This window comes from Marmota marmota, unplaced genomic scaffold, assembly GCF_001458135.2.
Source record: "Marmota marmota marmota unplaced genomic scaffold, marMar, whole genome shotgun sequence".
NCBI classification, from domain to species: domain Eukaryota; kingdom Metazoa; phylum Chordata; class Mammalia; order Rodentia; family Sciuridae; genus Marmota; species Marmota marmota.
The window spans coordinates 36,378,219-36,397,795 of NW_026000016.1; the positions used below are offsets into that span (position 1 = coordinate 36,378,219).

A 19,577-nucleotide genomic window follows, 5' to 3' on the forward strand; every position below is an offset into this window, starting at 1 on the left:
CACCTATAATCCCAGAAGCTCAGGAGGCTGAGGCAGGAGGATCACGAGTTCAAAGCCAGCCTCAGCAACTTCTAGTGAGACACTAAGCAATTCAATGAGACCCTGTCTCTAAATAAAATATTTTTAAAAGGTTAAAGATATGATTCAGTGTTAACTCAGTGCCCCTGAGTTCAATTCTCAGTACCAAATAAAAGAAAAGAAAAAAAATCTCTGAGTGGATACACACTGGCCAACTAGAGCTCCAGATGGAATATTAAAATTTCGGAGGTTGCCAGTGCAGAAGGCCAGTTAAGAAGTCAGCCTGATCAAACAGAAATGAAGGAAAACTCAGCCTCTTGGCCATCCATCTGGGGGGAGAGAGGAGAATTCTTCATAATCCCAGATACCCACTGTTTTAGTCAGCTTTTTTTCACTACTGTGACCAAAAGACCTAACTAGAACAATTTTAGGAGGAAAAACTTATGTGGGGCTCATGGTTCCAGGGGCCTCAGTTCCTAAATAGCCTACTTCATTCCTCAAGACTCAAAGTGAGGCAGAACATCACAGCAGAAGGGTACGGTGGAGGGAAGTGGTTCACATGATAATTAGAAAGCAGAGAGAGAGAGAGAGAACTTTCACCTATGAAAGTTCTTGCATTGTCTCACACATGAGGTTTTCAGGGACACCTCACATCCAAACCATAGCACCACCTTGCTCCTTGAATTTTATACAACGTATAAAAGACCAGAAATATAGGCAACTGAGGTTAGATGAAGAGACTCTCCCACACACCTTCATCTGCCATTTTTCCCTTTAGTTGCTCAAGTTATCCAAGAGCATCTCTGAGCAGGGTCAGTGCTATGGTTAAGATGGAGGTTGAGTGTGTCCCCCAAAGGTTCATGTGCCAACAGCTTGGTCTTTGGTGTGGTACTGTTGAGAGGTAGTGGGACCTTTAATGTGAGGCCAAGTGGAAGTAATTAGGTCACTCAGGATATCACCCTCCGAAGACATTAGTATAGTTCTCACAGGGCCCTGATTCGTTCTCTAGAGAGCAGACTGTTATAAAATAAGGCCTCCCCATGGTTTAGCTTCTATATCCATCTGGTTTCCATTCTATATCTCCATCATGTTGTGATGCAGCCAAGTGGGCCCTCACCAGAGAACCAACCAATGAACTTTCAGCCTCTAAACCTGTGAGCTGAAAAAGAAAAGAAAAACGTCTTTTCTTTCTAAGTACTCAGCTTCAAGTATTTTACTATAGCAACAAAAAAATGTACTAATGCATTTTCTGGGAGAGTACCTGAGAGAGTGGGAACAAAGACAAACAAGACCAAGGACTCATCACATCTCCAGGGCACACAGCCTTCATCATCTCTCTCCAGAAGCTTATTGTGTGCTAATAAAATGGTTTATCTTTGATATTATGACTAAAACTTACCTTAAAACATTCTGGCATGTAGGGGGGATAGGAAGGGCAGCAGAATAGAATAGACATTATGATTGATGTATGTACATTCCATGTATGTATTATATGTCAAAATACATTCTGCTGTCATGTATGACTAAAAAAATAAAAATAAATCGTATGGAGAAAAAAAAACATTTTGCTATGCATACTTTGAATTCTAGGCAAGATACAATAGCTACATTTTCCCCTCTCCCACTAAGAACAACACAGTACATATAAAATAATCATAAGAAGACTCTGAGAGGTGGGAAGAAGAGGGCAGGTTAGCCAGGGACATCAGGACTTGAGGAATGACAACAAACAAAATAAAGTTAATTAAATAAAATAACTCACTGAAAGGACTTACTAGTAGAAGCAGATGATATAAGAATCATTGAACCTAAAGACAGTTCAGTAGAAATTATCTGAATAATAAAGAGAAAATAGACAAAAAATTAACAAAGCTTCAGAGAACCATGGTTAACAGCCAAAGATCTAACATTGGTGTTATTAAATCTTCCAGAAGGAAAAGAGAAAAAAATGATATTGAAAAAATATTCAAAATAATAATGGCCAAGAAAATCCCAAATTTGGTAGAAGACATAAACCTACAGATTCTAGACGGTGAATGAACCCCAACCAAATTAAATACACTGATTAAAAAACAGACATTGGCAGAATGAACAGTTTTTAAATGACCCAACTCTATGCTGTCTATAAGAAATTCACTTCAGGGGATGAGGATGGAGCTCCGTGGAAGAGCTCATGCTTAGCATGTGCAAGGCCCTGGGGGAAAAACTAGAAGAAAGCCAAACTAGAAGAAAGCCAAAGAGAGAGAGAAACAAATAAAACAATATGGGTAAGCTGAAAATTAAGAATGGAAAATGAAAAGGATATGCCAAACAACATTAATCAAAAGAAAAGGGAATGGCCATAATAATACCAGGTATAGGAGACCAGAGAAAGAACATCACCAAGGTCAAAAACAGTCACTACGGAATGAGAAAAGGGCCAATCCTCTCACCAGGATCTTACAACCTTCAAGCTGTGTGTTGTCAGAATCATGTGCCTGCTCCATCGTATCACCGTGGCTTTGAGGTTAGGGATGAGGAGGCCAAGCAGGTGTGACTCTAAAGAGTCGGCACTGTAGTTTGTTGAGGTTCTGTACCTTTGCTGTGTTGTGGTAACATGAATCCACACACGTAACAAAATGGCAGGCAATTTTACACACATTCACAAATGAGGGCCTGTGATACCAGTGAAATCCGAAAAAGGACTGGGGGTCATACCAATGCCAACTTCCTGGACTTCACAGTTCACTATAGTGAAGTTAGATTCCCCATCAGGGAAGCCAGGCAGAAATACCCAGGACTTCTCGGTACCACTGTTCCACTTCCTGTGAGCACACAATTGTTTCAAAAATAAAAGTCTTTAAGCAAAATGGAAAATGAAAGAAACAAATGTACTCAAAGTCCCAATATAAAAAAGGAACAAAACCAGAGTTTCTTTGGTTGAACCAAGATAAGGATTAGAAGCCAGTCACTCAACCTTTGCTTCGCCCCCTAATGGTGGTTCAGGAAACTGGTGAGTACTAAGGTATAAGTTGATGATTCAGCCTTCTCATTTGCATACCCATAGTACCCTGCACAATCCTTTCAAGTTTAAAATATACATATACATATTTTTTTTTCAGCTCAACATTTCTAACTGTGAAAAGTTTAATTACAGAATTCCTATACAAACAACTTTAGGCAGTAAATAGCCATGAGGGGATTGGTCTTACAGCCACCATCATTGAACTAGGACTTGCAGTTACTGGCAGAGAGCAGGAACAAAAACAGAAACATACTCTGGTTTCTCTTCAGATCGTATAAATCTTTCGCCTTTTACTAAAGATTTCCGTGGAGAGGAACAATTCTGAGTTTGAAACTAATTTTTTGAGGCCTTGTTTAGGCAAGGCTAATAATTCTGTTATAAAACAAGACAATAAATTTTAAGGCTATAAATATACAATAGCATTTATAGACATATGTTTTACTAGTTTTGTTTATATCTGATTATGAAGTATAGCCATATCTGTTTTCTGATGCTTCAGGACTTCTATGTAGAAGGGACCCTTCATAAAGAATATAATAGATTCCTAGAGCTTGCCTAATAAATATTTAACATCTATAGGTATGATAAAATCCAATCTGGGATTTTGATTTCATAAAACCTGGTAGCAAAATTATAATGGAATAAACCTTCATCCCCCTCAAACTTTTCAGCAGCTACTGTCATCCCTTAAAGTGGCTTCAGTCAGTTCTCCACTCAGACAACACCCAGCACATCTCCCTCAAGCCCCATGATCTTGCACTTACCTTGCTGCTGCTTCTAATTTCTTTTTAACAGAGACTTATCAACTGTCATGTCATGATTTTAAGAGGTAATAACCTTTTTAACAATGCTGACAGGCACCATTTTTAGGGAAAGTACTGAGAAAGAAAATGTTTCCCCTCCTCCCTGTTTTCCCATACCACCCCCCAAATTTCAGCTCTGTGTCTCTAAATGCAGCCTGTTTGGAATGATCCCTGTCCTCCCCAGTCCTATCTGTTAGAGTACTTATAGAGCATAAGTGTGGGTAAATTAACTTTAATCCACCTCCTAAAGACAGTTTTTAACACTGAAATTGTCCACCTGAGAGATCCACACTCCAAAAGGCATGAGTTAGTCATTGAAAGATCCCAATCAGAAATCCACATCCCAGACATGGCTGCTATTCAAATAATTCCAATAACAGAAATCCACATTTTACTAATGAAAAGAGTGGTATTCAGCATGTGGTGGGTTAAAATGTTTTCTCGGGCTCCAATATGCTTGTAAGAATGAACTGTAGGAATCTTTCAAGTCAGTGCTTAAGCTTTAAGGAGACTGGCCCTAGGTCTGACACACTTGTTGGTCTTTGTGGCTTCACTTAGGAAGACTCCATCCCCTGTCTAGACTAGAAGGGTGGCTGCTTCAGAGCCAGGTGCCATAGCACACACCTGTAACCCCAGTGGCTCAGGAGGCTGAGGCAGAAGGATCATGAGTTCAAAGCCACCCTCAGCAATAACGAAACCCCACAGTAATTTAGTGAGACCCTGTCTCTAAATAAAATATTTTAAAAGGGCTGGGGATGTGGCTCTGTGGTTAAGTGCACCTGGGTTCAATTCCCAGTACCAAAAAAAGAAGGGTGGCTTCTTCAGAAGGCAGCATGGCATCTTATATGCTTGTTAAAAGACCCAGAGACAACGGGAGGCTCATAAGCTTCAGACCCAGGTTTGAGGATGGGTTTAGTAACTTCCTAGTGATAAATGTTTTTACACGTATCAGGATTCAGATCCTGATAACACACCACTAGGTAGCAAGGTTGTGGGAGAGAACACATGTAACTTCTATTCACCTCCCACTGCCAGAAGTTGCCCAGAGTAAAACCAAAAATTTGATTTTTCAATAACAATCAAATAGGCTTGGGTCAGTTCAAAACACAAGCTCAAGGCTCAGCCCAAATCCACCGTTTCCAGGAAGCCTTCCCTGGCCATTCCAAGGTGCTAGCAATTTCTAGCCATACTGACCAGGGACAATCATACATTCAGAAACATTGCTAAATGTCATGCCTAAGCCAGTTTTCAGGCAAGACTCACAGGTAGGGCCCATTGTCCTAGCTGCTAACACTCGTACCTATTCAGATCCAGTTATGCTCCACCCCTGTTAAGAGCTATATATTCTTGCAAGAGCTATATGCTACCTGTCATTCTCAAATGGAGTTTAAACTTTCTCTTTTTAAACAATATTTTTTAGTTTTTGATGGAGCTTTATTTTATTTTTTTACATGCAGGGCTGAGAATCGAACTCAGTGCCTCACACATAATAGGCAAGTGCTTTACCACTGAGCCACAACCCCCGCTGGAGTCTAAACTTCTTGAGGAGAGAAACCATGCCTCTGACTTCCCTCATCCCACAGCACTTGTCACCATCGGGACCATAAAGCTGGTAATACGCACATAATTACTCATGAACCGACTGGAGCGTGGCTGAGAAATGTCTCGCCCTTCCTGAGGGAAGATCGTCTTTCATCTCTGCATCCAGCTCCCTGACACACAGCAGGCCTTCGGTGGTGTTTTCTGGGTTGAAGCAGACATGCGAGTGTGGTCGGGGGCTTCTTGTGAGGGGACATAGCTCTCCTGGCACTGTCTGCTTTGCTTCATGTGTCCGAACTCTGAGCTGACAGGGGTTAGGCCTTCGCTCATTTTCATGAAGCTGCAAGCTCTCAAAAATGATTCCAGTGTTTCTCTCATGCCTCTGCCTCCCTCCATGGGAGGACAGCAGATTAATATGCACACTGGCTGTGTGTGAGTTTCAGCCTGTCCTTGCAGAAAACTGGATTTTTTTTACAGCTTTGCCCCTTTGCAGAGTGGCATATTCTTGTGTCCTGTGCCAACCCCAGTGGGCACAGAGAATGTGGGCGGAAGAGTCTCTAAACAGTAGGGGCAAAAAAATCCAAGGGTTAGTGACGGAAGGAAGGCTCACAAGCACATGTGGGAAAATTCCTGCTCTGTATCATCAGTCCCCGGCCTCCCATCTAGACTCAGCCATGCTGGATTTCCATCCTGATATGTGGAAGATTTTCAGGCATGTGGGGAGAAAGGGGGGGGGGTGGTGGAGATTTCTTGGTAGTACAGAAGTGTATATTGTAATTCTTTAGTTAAAATATATATATATATATATATATATACAGTGCAAATGCTAAACTTTGCTTATTAACTCTTGGCCACCAAGTACCCAGCTCTGCTCTCCTCTTGCTGATCTATCTACTACTTCATGTAAAAGAGTATTTGTTTCATTGAAAAGGTCTTTGAAGAGGCAAGGAGAAAATAAGATGAAGTTAGAACCCAGGGTTTAGCTCTGCAAAACCGAAAGATCAAGTTGGAGGTGACAGGGACAGTGAGATGGGGAGACCAGTCAGAGGACTCCCCAAAGAGCCCACAGAAGAAATGACACCTGAAACCCTTCCATGACTGTCCACTGCCCCCTGGATAAAGTCCAGACTCCACCTATGGCACCTAATGGCCCTTATGACATGGCCCTACCCTTTCTTGGGCCCTCCCCTCCTCACATGCAACCCTCCAGTCAAGCTGAATTGCTCTGGCTCACACCAGATAGGTCCCCAGGCAGGTTCCCAGGTAGATCCCCAGGCATGCTGCTCTCACCACCCACCTTCCTCTGCTCCCCAGCCCACACCTCAGCATCTGTCCTAGTGAGCGCCAGGTACAAACCTCCTGTTCCACGGGCCCCCGTGGCCAGTTGAGTTGCTTACCTCACCATCTCATTAACACCCTCTCCCAATATCCTGAGGACAGAGGCTGAGCCTGGAACGTCCCAGCATCCCCAGCACATGGCCTGGGAGCCTGTTCCTGAGTAGGTGCCCAGTGCATCTTTGTCAAAGGAATCAAGACAGCATTGTTGATTTTTCAAAGCATTGAGATAAAGAGGCATTTATAAATAAGCTGCATCTTACCATCTTTATGGCCAAATCCTGAGTAGCTAAAAGCCGTGTCTTAGGAAAGTACCTCTTTTCTGTCCATATTCCAAGATATAACCCATCAAGGGTCCCTTTCTGCCCCTTATGGTTTCTTCCTAGTCCTTCACACAGACTCTTAAAGTAAAATCCTCTCTGATTTTACTTCTGAAAGAACGTCTTATTCACAGGCACACCCCAATTTCCGCCACCTGCCACAGGAAAACGTCTTCTCAAGAAAGAAACGAAGAACTGATGACCTGTACATTTGGGACAGATGCATTTCACTTCAAAGCATCCACTCTTTCCTGTAGATAACTTCGTAATGCAAAGGAGCATAATGCTCCTTCAGTGACATCTCCTTCTGCACTTAAATGCTTCTCTGTTAGAGCATGACCTCCTTGCCAGAGAGTGGGAGTCGGTGGCTCTTAACACTCAATCAAGGAAGTAATTACCCACTGAAGGAAACAGTAGCCATCTATTCTGTACCAAGCACTTGCATGCTGGGGTGATTTATATCCATCATCTCTTTCCCCATAACCCCCCACATCCATATTCCAGATAACAAAACTGAGACTCAGAGGAGGGAAATATTTTCCCAGATTTGAACTCAAGTCTAACTAACTCCAAACCTGAGCTTTTTCCATTTGGCCGCCAAGTACCTTGACTCAGAAATAAAAACAGAAGAAAAAAAAATGATACCAATGCAACCCAAGAGAGAGCTGCAATAGAACCAGTTTGACACAGACCCTGCGGCCTACAAGCACATTCAGAGCATCAGGCAAGGCACATGACACTGAGCCCCGCAGCTCCTTGCCACCACTAGAGAGAAGACTGTCAAGAAAAAAGAGGAAGGAGGCTGCCACACACCGTGACAGATAATGCCCAAGAGGCAAGGCCCAGGCCACATGCAGTCCCCCAGCACACAACCACTGCAGGAGGCCACTGGAGTCTGCGGGGTCCTGAGGCATGCCCTCTTAGGGCCTGGGAGAGCAGATGAGATGATCAGACCTCAGAGAAGCCCGACAGCCATAACTACACAAGGTCTCCACCAGGCCATGGCTGGAAGGCATCCTGATTTGGACTGTGATCCTCCAAATCCTACCATCATTGACACATGAAGGACTGTGGTCGGGCCCAGCCCGCTTTCCCTGTCCTAAATGCAGCTGCACCTGGCACCTGCATATCCCCAACGTGCCCTTCCCTTTTCCAATATGGTGACCTGCCCCACCCACAACCCCAAGTTAGTATCTCTACTGAGGAGATCTGGCCAAATCCTATACATGAGCTGGACAGCAGGTCGACCTCCTCCTCCCAGCAGCAGGAGGTACTCACATGGTCTCTCCTGCTGTGATATGAACACTGTCCACCTAGCATTTACCTACATGTCTGTCGGTCTGTCTGTCTGCATTTGGGACAGATGTATTTCACTTCAAAGCATCCACTCCTTCCTGCAGATAACTTCATTAAAATACTCATCTACTCTGTCCCAGGCATAGAAGATACAGAAATTATTAAATCCCAGCCCTGCCTGTAAGACTGACAGTCTAGTAGGAATGGCTAATACAAAATGACACTTTACCAGCCACCTTATAATAATAGGGCATGCGACACGATCCAAAGCATCATTATCACAACAGCCTGTTTATTTCCTTCTGCTACGATTTGGATATAGCTGAGTATGTTCCCCAAGGCTTCAAGTATTGAAATGTAATTCCCACCATAAGGTATAAAGAGGGTGGAAGCTTAATCCAACTCTGGTGTTTAGAGGGGACCTTAGGAAAAGGTCATTAGAAAGGTCATTCTCTATAAGAAGAGAGACCACACAGACACATGAACTTTCACTGTCCCTTGCTGAGTGATGCCCTGTGCCACCTTGGGACTCACTCTGACAGCAAGAAGGTTGCTCCAGTGGGCACCCAGAAGGTGTTGTCCCAGGTGTTGAGGTTCAGGCCTCTCAACCTTGCACTTACAGAACTGTGAGCCAAAGTAAGCCTCTTTATAAAATAGCCTACCTCAGGTTTTTCGCTATGGTAATGAAAATGTATTAGAATACCTTCGTACAGCTCAATTTGTGACTGTTACATTTGCTCATTTTTTAAAAAATGGTACTAGAAACTGAACCCAGAGGCTACATTCCCATCCCTGTTTTTGTTGTTGTTGTTGTTTGTTTGTTTGTTTGTTTGTTTGGTTTTTGTTTCTAATTTTGAGACAGGGTCTTACTATATTGCCTAGACTGGCCTCAAATCTGAGATCCTCCTGCCTCAGACTCCTGAGTTGCTGGGATTACAGGTAAGCACCACCTTGCCCAGCCTACAGTTGTCCATTTATCTGTTGTTGGTCTGTCCCCAGTAGGAGACACTAGCATGGAACCTGGTCTGATTCACTGCTGTTCCCAAAATGAATTAGAAACAGAAACACCTTCATTAAAAGCTGTAGTTGTGGGGGTTGGGATTGTGGCTCAGTGGTAGAGTGCTCACCTAGCATGCACGAGGCCCTGGGTTCGATCCTCAGCACCACATAAAAATAAATAAATTAAGGTATTGTGTCCAGCTACAACTAAAAAATAAATATTAAAAAAAATAAACAAATAAAAAATAAAAGCTGTAGTTGTGGAAGGAAATATAGAGAGAGGTAGGGAAGGGTTGGGGGCTAAGCACACCTTTGAGGTTCAGGCAACACTTCCATGAGGGGCAAACCCAGGTGAGATCTGAAGTGTAAGGGCCAGAAAGGGAAGAGGGGAGGCACCTCCAGAGGAGGAAACAGGATGGGCAGAGGTGAGAATGTCAAGTCAACATGACCACGGGACCGGGGGCAAAGCCCTTCACTACTGGATAGAACAGCTGTTCTCGGAAGTGGGTGATCCCGCCCCCTGGGAGGCTTTGGCAGTGCCTGGTGACATTCTTAACGGTCAAGACAGGGGAAATACAATGTGGTTGGCATTTACTAGGAGAGTCCAGGGATGTCATGTATCCTACAAGGTACAGAGCAACTCCCCAAACGAAGAATCTTCTGGTCCCAAATGTCCGTGGCGCTGAGGTTCAGCCACCAGCCGTAGACTAATGGACAAGGAACGGGCTGGCTGGAGAACACGAGTTTCTTATTAAGGTCACGATTCCTCTTCTGTCCACACTTGACATTTTCCTTTGATTAGAATTCAGACTAAAGGAGCATTTGCTTGCCACCTGTTAAAGCCTCCAAAAAGGGAAATATTCAGTAAGGAGCGTCTAGAACCTCAGGGCGTGGTGTCAGTTTCCTTCATTTGTTGGATATCCACCAGGACCCGTCATTTTCTCTCTAAACTCTAGGACTCCAAACCACCCACCCACATGCAAGGTAATGAAATGTAAACAGATGAGAAAACAGGTGCTCAGTAGCCCCGGGCAGACGGATAAATTGTCACATGGATGGAGGGAAAGAGAAAGATGTGTCGGGATGGCAAAGGGCGTAGTCCTTAGGGCTCCACGCACATGTATCTGTGCCTTGTGTGTTTTTTTTTTCTCGAAGGCAGGGTGGGCCTGACTGTCAACACCCCTGGCCTCTTATGAGGGAAAAGAGAATGGCTGGGGAGAGATCAACTCCCCAGAACTCTAGAGCCTTAGCGAGAGTCAAGCAGCTGGACTAATGGAATTTGGTGGGAGGCAGGAAGTCCCTGAACACAAAGCCCCTTTGTCTAGAAATAGCAGCACACCCTGGGCTGAGCCTGCCCTTGACAATGAAATCCATCCACAGCTCAAAAACTTGTCAGAGCCTGACCCTGTGTTCATGTTCTCATACTACCTCACAAGAGCATCTCTTCAGCTAAAAGTTTCTTGTTCTAAAGTCGGTTTGCTTATTTTGGCCCCTGGCAAAAAAAAAAAAAAAATCTATGTTATTCAGTATTACCTGAAATGCCAGAATTGTGACTACACAGGAAAAAAAAAATCACTGTTTTTTGTTGTTGTTATCATCAGAGATTCAATAGTGTTTTATCTCTAAAGAGATTCATGAGGGTCATTTCCTGTTACATCCCAAATTCCACCCTGACAGAAACTTCCCAAGTTTCCTCATCTCTGAAATGGGCACAAACCTACCAACCTCCCCTTCTTACTATGAGAGGGCTATGTGAACAAGAAACATCTAGAAAAGGAGGCCATGATTGCAAATTCAATTTACATCCAATTTTTCAAGGAAATATTTATTCCAGGGATAGAGCAATAAAAGCCAGGAAGAGCACCCCATGCAATACAGGGCACTCCTCCTGGTACCAGATAAACTTGGGCCTTACGTCAAACATACTGCCTCTGTATAGAGCCAGAGCTGGAAAGAGGGACAGACCACGCCCGCAAACCAAAATGGAAATTGAAGTAAACTTGTAACAACTCAGCAAGATTGGCAACTGCCAAGGGAGGAAAACAGCACCTACAGGCAGTGCCCAACTCTGAGATGAAATGTCCTCCAAAAGTTCATTGGTAAGTAGAACTGTACGCATTGTTTTATGTCTCAAGCCAGCCCACGAAAGATGATTGGAAACGATATCTGGTATGCCGGGAGCCATCCGTGAACCGTGCATGGACTAAAGCGATGTTGGAGCCAATTAGGCAGGAAAGCCTGGTATCAGGAACTCCCTGTAGGAATCCACTGGTTTGAGAATGCCTGGTTCACGTGGCGTCCTACCTAGCTCACCGCTCAAGTTCTAGCACAGCTACAGAGGTGGGAGTGACTGGATGGAGCCACACAGCTTCCCACAGATGGGTGTGGCTTGCCCAAATGCCCATCAGCCTGTTTACGGCAAGACCCCTGCCACACTGCAAAGCAAGAACCAAACCAAGACTCCTCCTGCTGAAACCTTGTCCCTGCCTTTGATGGACTCCCCCTTAAATACAGAATAGGAACCTTTTTTTTAGTTGTTCAGTTCCAGCTCCTGTCTGGACTGGAAGACCCATCAGCTGCTCCTCTTTTTATATCTAATTTCTGGCTTGGTCTTTATTTCTTACTAATTATTTCAGACTTTTTATTTTCCCAGGCAGCTCACACCTCCTGAGCAGGAACCTACTCTGTGGGGTTGTAGGCCACCCCGTTATACCGGTATACCATATACTTAGAGTAGAAATGGTAAAAAGTCGTGCTTTGATATCATTTTTTAAACATATTGAAGCTGGGTGTAGTGGCACACACCTGGAACCCTAGCAGCTCGGGAGGCTGAGACAAGAGGATCACAAGTTCAAAGCTAGCCTCAGTAACTTAGCAAGGCCCTAAGAAATTCACGGAGACTCTATCTTTAAATAAAACACCCAAAAAAAGGTCTGGGGATGTGGCTCAGTGGCTAAGTGCATCTGGGTTCAATCCCCAGTACCAAAAAAAAAAAAAAAAAAAAACAAGAACATTGAAACAGAAAACCACTACCTAGCTCATAACTGGCTTTGACCTTTGACCTGAACCTCAAACCAAGAGCTGGGCTATGGACCTCTTGATATCCAAGTCAGTATTAAAACGGGTTCCTGGGAAACTTACAAGGGAAGAATGAGAAGAATTTCAAGGAAAAAGGTGCTGATGGGAAGACTGAGGGGTCTACTTAGGGGAGGTTCTGGTGCCCACCTACGACATTCTCTAGCACTGAAGGGCTACCTGTCGTATCAAAAGGGTACAAGGTCTGACGGAACAGTGGCCATCCTGCCTGCTACAAAATAAACTGCAGCAAAAGACAAATGAGCCATTCCTCACCAGGGCAGGGGAGGAAGAGAGGAATGGGGATTCCCAGCATGCTCCACAACAGCGGGCACAGAGGGGCCACTGAGAGGCTGAAGGAGGACATTCTCACAGTTGCCAAGGGCAGGCACAGGGAGTGCCCAGGGCCATGGTTGATTCTAACAGATTCAGCTAGATCAAGACGGGACTTCCTGAGCTTGACCCACGTGAAAATTGTGCTAACCAATAAGGTTACATAACCAGATTTCTGGTATCTGAAGAAGAGGCCGAGAACAAGAAAATAACCATGGAGAATGCCTTATCCAGCCCGGCACTCTCATATTTCTACTCTAGGAAGGCACTTTATTCCCGATTATTGCTGAATACCATACTGTACCTGGCAAACTCCAAATATATAAGTGATACAAAATACTGATTTGAAAGTTGAGAAAATTCACCATTGGTCCACTTTGTACCTTCTTTAGTCCTCCAAAGAAAGCGTCAGCCTCCAACTCAAATTCCTGGTCCAGTTCCTCTTCATGCTCTGACAAGAAAAACAGTCTCCATTAGTCACAAGTCTAAACAAACGGGTTGGCTACAGAGCAAAGGCACTAAAAGAAATTGGAGAATGTCCTGCAAAAGCAGCCGGGGGATGTGGGAGGGGGGGAACACAAGCCCATCACACTCCTTGACCTCCTTTCTGGTTTTCTGGGACCTAAGTTCTTGGAAATACAGGGTGGGCCTGGTGGAAACGGCCCTTTCAACTTGTAATAAGGGTCACAGAAAGAGAGGGGATCAGAGGATAAAAGTGTCCAACACAGGGAAACTGGGAGAGGCTGGTGCAAATTCCCCACTTGTACAGGTGATTAAATTTGTTATGTCTATGCCACCGAATGATAGTGATCATGACGATTCTATGACAAAATGCTCACAAGATAGAATAAAATGGAATCAAATCAGGGTCAAAATGCATTCCTAAGTTAATGACATGATGGCTTATCTGTTTTTTTAAACAACAAAATCTTCGATTCTTCTTAAGGGTGTGCAATAACCAGACCTCATGTGAAATACTAGGAATGAAAAAATGAAAAAGAATCCGACGGGCAAAGCTCTCGGCCTCTGGGGGCGTCCTGTCCACTGGGGAAGAGACACAAACAGAAAATATGAAACTGCCTTGGGCTGACTAGTGCCTTGATAGTGGACATGAGGGCTAACCTTGAGGCCTGTGTGATGTCCAGGAGACAGAGGAGTGGGTGGGGGTGGAGCACAAAGAATGTCCTAAGGGAGAGATAAAGGCATAGGGGTCTTCAGTACAAGGGTAGTGATAAAGCCATCAGAATGGCTGTGATTCATTAAAGAGGGATAAGGAATACATAGACAAGGAAAGGAAGAAAACTCTATGCCTATCAGAATTAAAAATAATAATATTAAAAAAAAAAAAACTCCAAAAACTGAGAAGGAACTACCCAGAAGCAAAAACCAAAAGAGGGTGGGGGTCACTAAGCCTGATCATGAAATGCTGCTGCTTTTTCAGAGTAGGATCGAGGGGCAGACTCACAGGCACTAGATGGACGCAGTAGCCCCAGGCCCACACCCCAGGCAACACTGCTCCAAAGAACAAGAGGAAAGGGCAGGGTGTTGCACACTGACCCAAGGAACCACATCACAGCTCCAGGAACCCATTGATGTGTATCCCACATGCATGGGGTGTCACACAGGGGCGTGATGACAGCAGGCGTGCAATTGTAGTGGGGCACTGGTCTTTTCTGTTACAGCTGCACACAAGGCCACATTGTGTGTTTTGCATTGTGCCTGGGCTCCAGTCTAAGGAAACAGTCCATGGGCAACAGACAAGTGACTGCGATCCCACAAAGTAACAGAAAGCTCAGAATTTATTCTGGAGAGAGTGGGAAACCTCTCTGCCTATTCCCTCTTTTGTTTCAGCCTCACACTTACACAAAATGCAAACTCCAGAAACGTTGAAATCACGCACACGTGAAACAAAGCAAAAACTGGAGCTAGTCTCTTCTTTTTAAAAAAGGATACATTCATAAATAGCAGTTGACATGCTAATCCCAGACTTCCTGAAATTGTAATATATCTCCCTCTAGTGGGAAAAATTTGCTTGCCACCTCCTACAGGCTCCAAGAAAGGAAATATCCAGCCAGAAGAATTCAGAATTTAAGAACACAGTATTCCTTTCCTTCATCTAGTGGGAAAAAGTCTCCTATGTAAACAGGAAAATCAGGATAAAATCCTGCTCAGCAGGGTCCAACAGAAATTCAATAGGAGCCACATTTATAAAGTTTCTTATAGCAACAAAGAAAAAAAAAGGTAAAATTAATTTTATTATATTCTTTTTAAACAAAAATAACCAAAATATTATTTCAATATACAATCACTATTAAACAATTATTAATACGTTATTTTACATTCCTTTTATAATCTTAAGTACACACTGTCCTTATAGCACATTTAATTCAGAAGAGCCACATGTTAAGTGCTTACTACTCCTAGGTGGCTAGGGATTACCATATTGGACAACATAATTCCAGACCAAAAATTCTCCCCCAGTTTTGGAGAATTTCTACAAATCACCCTTGTCTGATTTCTTGATGCAAACAAATGCTGTATATATGATATTGATATTAAATTCCAACTCAAATCTATCCATGACCCCTTTAGAAATCATTATCTTTAGACTGTCTGAAGTTAGCTGAAAATTCACAACTACAGAATGCATTTGATTGAGCAGAAGCTGAGAACCTGCAAGCAACTGATCTTTCTTTGAAGAATGACAGCCCCTCAGACCCTCAGGGACGATTCCTTCCCAGGTTGGGGGCCCACACCCTCACTCCCATGGACAGGACTGGAGTTTTCCTCCTCACTCAAATGCAGTCAAACAGGAGGCTGCTGCAAATGGGTGGAAGCCTTCTATCCCTGGGAAATGCTCTCCATACCACACAGGACAGACTGGCAGCAGAGCCAGTCCTTTCCTCTAGTGTCCTGGTACCATTTCCCAAAATTCAGCACTCCACAAAGCTGCCTGAGAGCCTAGAAATGCAGCAATTCCCACTGATGAGCCTTGATTACTGTGTCTGTTGTGGATTCCACCCCCGCCACCAACAAAAAAATACATCATATCCCCATCCTACCTACTGAGCCAGAGGATTTGCATTTTAATCTCTGCCTATGAGCGGTGGTAGTAAACCACTTACTTAAAACCTCTAACCAACCTACCACTTTCACCCTCAAGATTTTGATGGGAAATTAGTTTTGGGGAGGGGGTAATTAGTGGGCAATAATCAGGGAGAAGGGAAAATTCATATTCATTCTCATTCTCTCTCTCTCTCTCTCTCTCTCTCTCTCTCATCTGATACAAGCCACTGCACTGTCATAGAGGGGCACACCCACTCATAGTATTTGTGTCCTGCTGTTTCTATGCGTTTGAAAAATTCCAATCAGCTTCTGCTGATTCTTTATTTCCCTAGGAAGCCAGTGGATACAGCCAACTAGGGCAATAAATGAAAAAGGGGAAGGGGGGCAGAAAAGATGGGCCCCTAATGATAAGAAAATGTAATGGGAAACAACTTTCAAATATTCATAGGTAAATTATCATATAGAAGAGTGGTGATAATGGGCTGGTTTTTCCACGCCATTTGAAGCTTGGGTTTCCCTTTCCTCTATCCCAATCCTCACTTAAGGAATGAAAATATTATTTAGAAATAGCCTAAGCAAAAGCAAATCAGATATGTAAATAGGATGCGAACCCATACACTTCATAAATGGCTTGCAAACCTCCCCAAAAAGAGCTGCTCACATAAGAAATTCTGAGATCTCTTAGGGCTGACCACCAAGAATGCAATTTCTATGGGAATCCTTACCATTCCTGATAGATGACATTCCAAATGAAAATGGAAACTCTCAAGCTAAGAGAGAACTATGAGGTGTGCTGTTGCATGTGTCGGGTGCAACATGGATCACTGGTGGGTAGCAAGGGGAGAAAGCAGAGGAGGAGTAGGGAGATCCAACACTACGGGTTGCCTTCAAGGGCCCTCAGACCTAGGCCATGTTCCAAGGCATTTATTAAAGAATTTATTTAAAGTATCAGTGAGGCCTGGGGGCATAGTGGCACAAGCCTGTAATCCCAGCAGCTTGGGAGGCTGAGGCAGGAAGATCACGAGTTCAAAGCCAGCCTCAGCAAGAGAGGCATTTAAGCAACTCAATGAGACCCTGTCTCTAAATCAAATAAAAAATAGGGATGGGGATGTGGCTCAGTGGTTGAGTGCCCCTGAATTCAATCCCTGGTACCAAAAAAAAAAAAAAAAGTATCAGTGATAGGGGACAGACAGACATTGAGTGGGAGGAACATGAGCTTAAGGGAATAATTCTGTAAATGGGTCCATGTGCTGACTCCCACAAGTTTTCTCTTTTAAAAAGCAATTTACCTGCAGCCCTGCCTGGCTTAAGTCCACAGGATATGCTACATTCCTCCAGAAATTACCTATTATCTGCAGGAGAAAAGTAGGCCTGAAATGCTGATAAGAAGAACACAAGTTACCCTGAAGGAGGGTACTTTTGTGACTCTTACACAGATCAGATCCCAGAACTTGGGGAGATAAGGATAATTCCCCCTAACTATAAAAGCTGTAAGACCAGGTCAACATGGGCCAAAGTGACCTAGAGTTGTCATGGCAGTGGGGACTTGAAAGTCTGATGTCATGCTGCTATCAATCAAAAATCCAGAGGTGGACCTGGTCAAGACTCTCTGGAAACTTCCCTGGGACCTTCTATAAAACCAGAGGACAGGACATACATGCCATCCCTCTTCTCTCTTCTCTCTGAGAGGACCCACTGTCTCCTTTGAGAGAGACCTTTTGAGAGGGTCCCCTTTCCCCTTTACTCTCCCTTGTAATGAACTCATTCCTATAACTCTGAGCAACAAAATCTGAAGTCTTTCTGGCCTGATCCCAAGAATTGGGACTTGGAGGGGACTTTGCACTGCCTCAGTTTCACAGAAGGCCCTAGCCCTGATAACATCAGGAAGTAGCGTCTCCAGAATCCCACACACCCCTACATAATATAGGGGAGGACAAACATCTCGTCTTTACCTTTTTCTTAGACTTGTGGCTAAAGCCCCTATAATAAAAAACTAACAAAGACAAAAGCGTATGAATTTATTTCATGTAAGTTTTTACATGTGATAAAAGAATTTCTGAGATGTCCTTAATCTAAGGGGACAGAGAAGAAGAATGGGAAGAGGTTAATCAATAACAAGCTACAAGCCAAAAAGAATGAAAGCTACTCTTCAATGAGTGCTGGAATCTTAAATCCCAGCACAGAGGATCACCAGGGCTGTTTACATATAAACTTTCCCAATTGTTAACTGGACAAATGCAGAAGCAAGTCACTTCTTATGGATCACCCTTCTGACCCCTCACTCCGCTTTGCACAATCCCACCCTTGTCACCCATGACCAATATGAGTTCTGTGTAAACATCTGTGCTTTCCTTCTCCAAAGGAATAAAAATTCTCTTAGTTCTAGGTCCTGCAGACATTTTTCCAACCCCTTCCCTGTTCTGCTACAAGAAATTACAGGAACTTGTCCCAGAATCTTGTCTCTTTCCTGACTAGTGTCTGAAACAGCTCAATAAACCCTTGTGTTTCAGAGATTCCCTCAAAGTTTTGGTTTAACACATGACACAGGAGCTTTTCATAAGGAAATGAAAACCCAAAGCAATGGTTATACGCTTGCTTGTGGCAATTCCAGGTTTCAGGAAAAGTGGGCGATTGTGGGGAAATATAACCGGCCAACCAGTATGATCTTGTGATAAGAAACTGGGGGAGGGGCTGGGGCTGGGGCTGAGCAGTAGAACACTCGCCTAGCACGTGTAGGAGGTGGCTGGGTTTGATCCTCAGCACTACATAAAAATAAGTAAAATAAAATAAAGGTATTATGTCCAACTACAATTTAAAAAGAAAGAAAGAAACTTAGCCAGGCCTGATCTTTTTTTAGGTTCTCCTGTGTCCCTGTATCTTCAGAGAACAGGATCTTTCTTTCCTCCAGGTAGATAAAGGGCAACTCCCTCTTAGGGGTCTTATTACCAATCTCAGGGGAAGGTCAGAAAATCCTTTAGGTTTTATGTCTCAAGGAAGAAGGGCAGACAGCAGGTGAGACCGACCTCCTGCTACTTGGCATTTCTCAAATGACTTGGGGTATTGTTCCTGAACCCCATCACCTACTTTAAGGACCAGTATCAACAAGGAGGAAAACACCAGAAAAGGAAGACAGTGACTCACTAGTTTCCCAAGGACCCGGCCACAGATAACAGGGGAGACAATGGTCAGGTACAAAGTGAAGTGTCACCAAACAGGATGCTTGGAACCTTGGCTGCCGCGTCACTCCACCTATCACACTGCAACAGGCTGGAGCCTTGCAACTGAGGGGCCCCTGGTTGTCCCACCCTTGGTGAGCCAGCTCCCCTGGTTCCCAAGGCAAGGCCACCTGTTGAAGGACAGGACCTATTGCCTCGGTTTCCCCACCCTGTTCTCAGGTTTCCAGAATTACCAACCATCTTGCAACCAAACTTCACTAATCACAGGAGGAAGTGGGAAAATTTTTCTCCTAACAAAGCCCACACCCTCCAAGAGGTTCGTATCGAGCAAACTGTGTGGAAGAAAGAACTAATCCATAAGTGAGCTGCTCTGCCCTTTTCTCATAAACTGAGATGAGGAATGGTGAAGCCCACCTGTGGGTACAGGAAAAGAAGAAAAGGCAGAAAGTAAAAGTGTTCAATTATCATTACATCCCACTTGGAGATGCCTGCTGTATGAAAACAAAGAAACTGGGGGTTGCAAGTCAAATAAATACTTTACACCATAAAAATCAGACTCTTTAACCAGCAGGGCTCCCTGCATTTGAGAGTTTATTTAAAGAAACATTAACTT

At 43.8% G+C, this 19,577-nt stretch overlaps 1 protein-coding gene and 1 non-coding gene across 4 annotated transcripts in view; one reads left to right on the forward strand and one right to left on the reverse strand.

The window, feature by feature from the left end:
• Hhat (hedgehog acyltransferase) overlaps positions 1-19,577 on the reverse strand; it is a 330,730-nt gene that overhangs the window by 284,201 nt on the left and 26,952 nt on the right. For 2 of the 3 annotated variants that reach the window (XM_048809436.1, XM_048809435.1), the window contains exon 3: positions 13,088-13,173. In XM_048809436.1, the coding sequence (XP_048665393.1) occupies positions 13,088-13,173 (86 nt within the window). The remainder of the gene's footprint in view (positions 1-13,087; positions 13,174-19,577) is intronic. The other variant, XM_048809437.1, reaches the window with a different exon arrangement.
• LOC125618605 lies at positions 3,272-3,387 on the forward strand. The gene has a single exon (XR_007349940.1). It is a non-coding gene; the product is annotated as a U5 spliceosomal RNA (small nuclear RNA).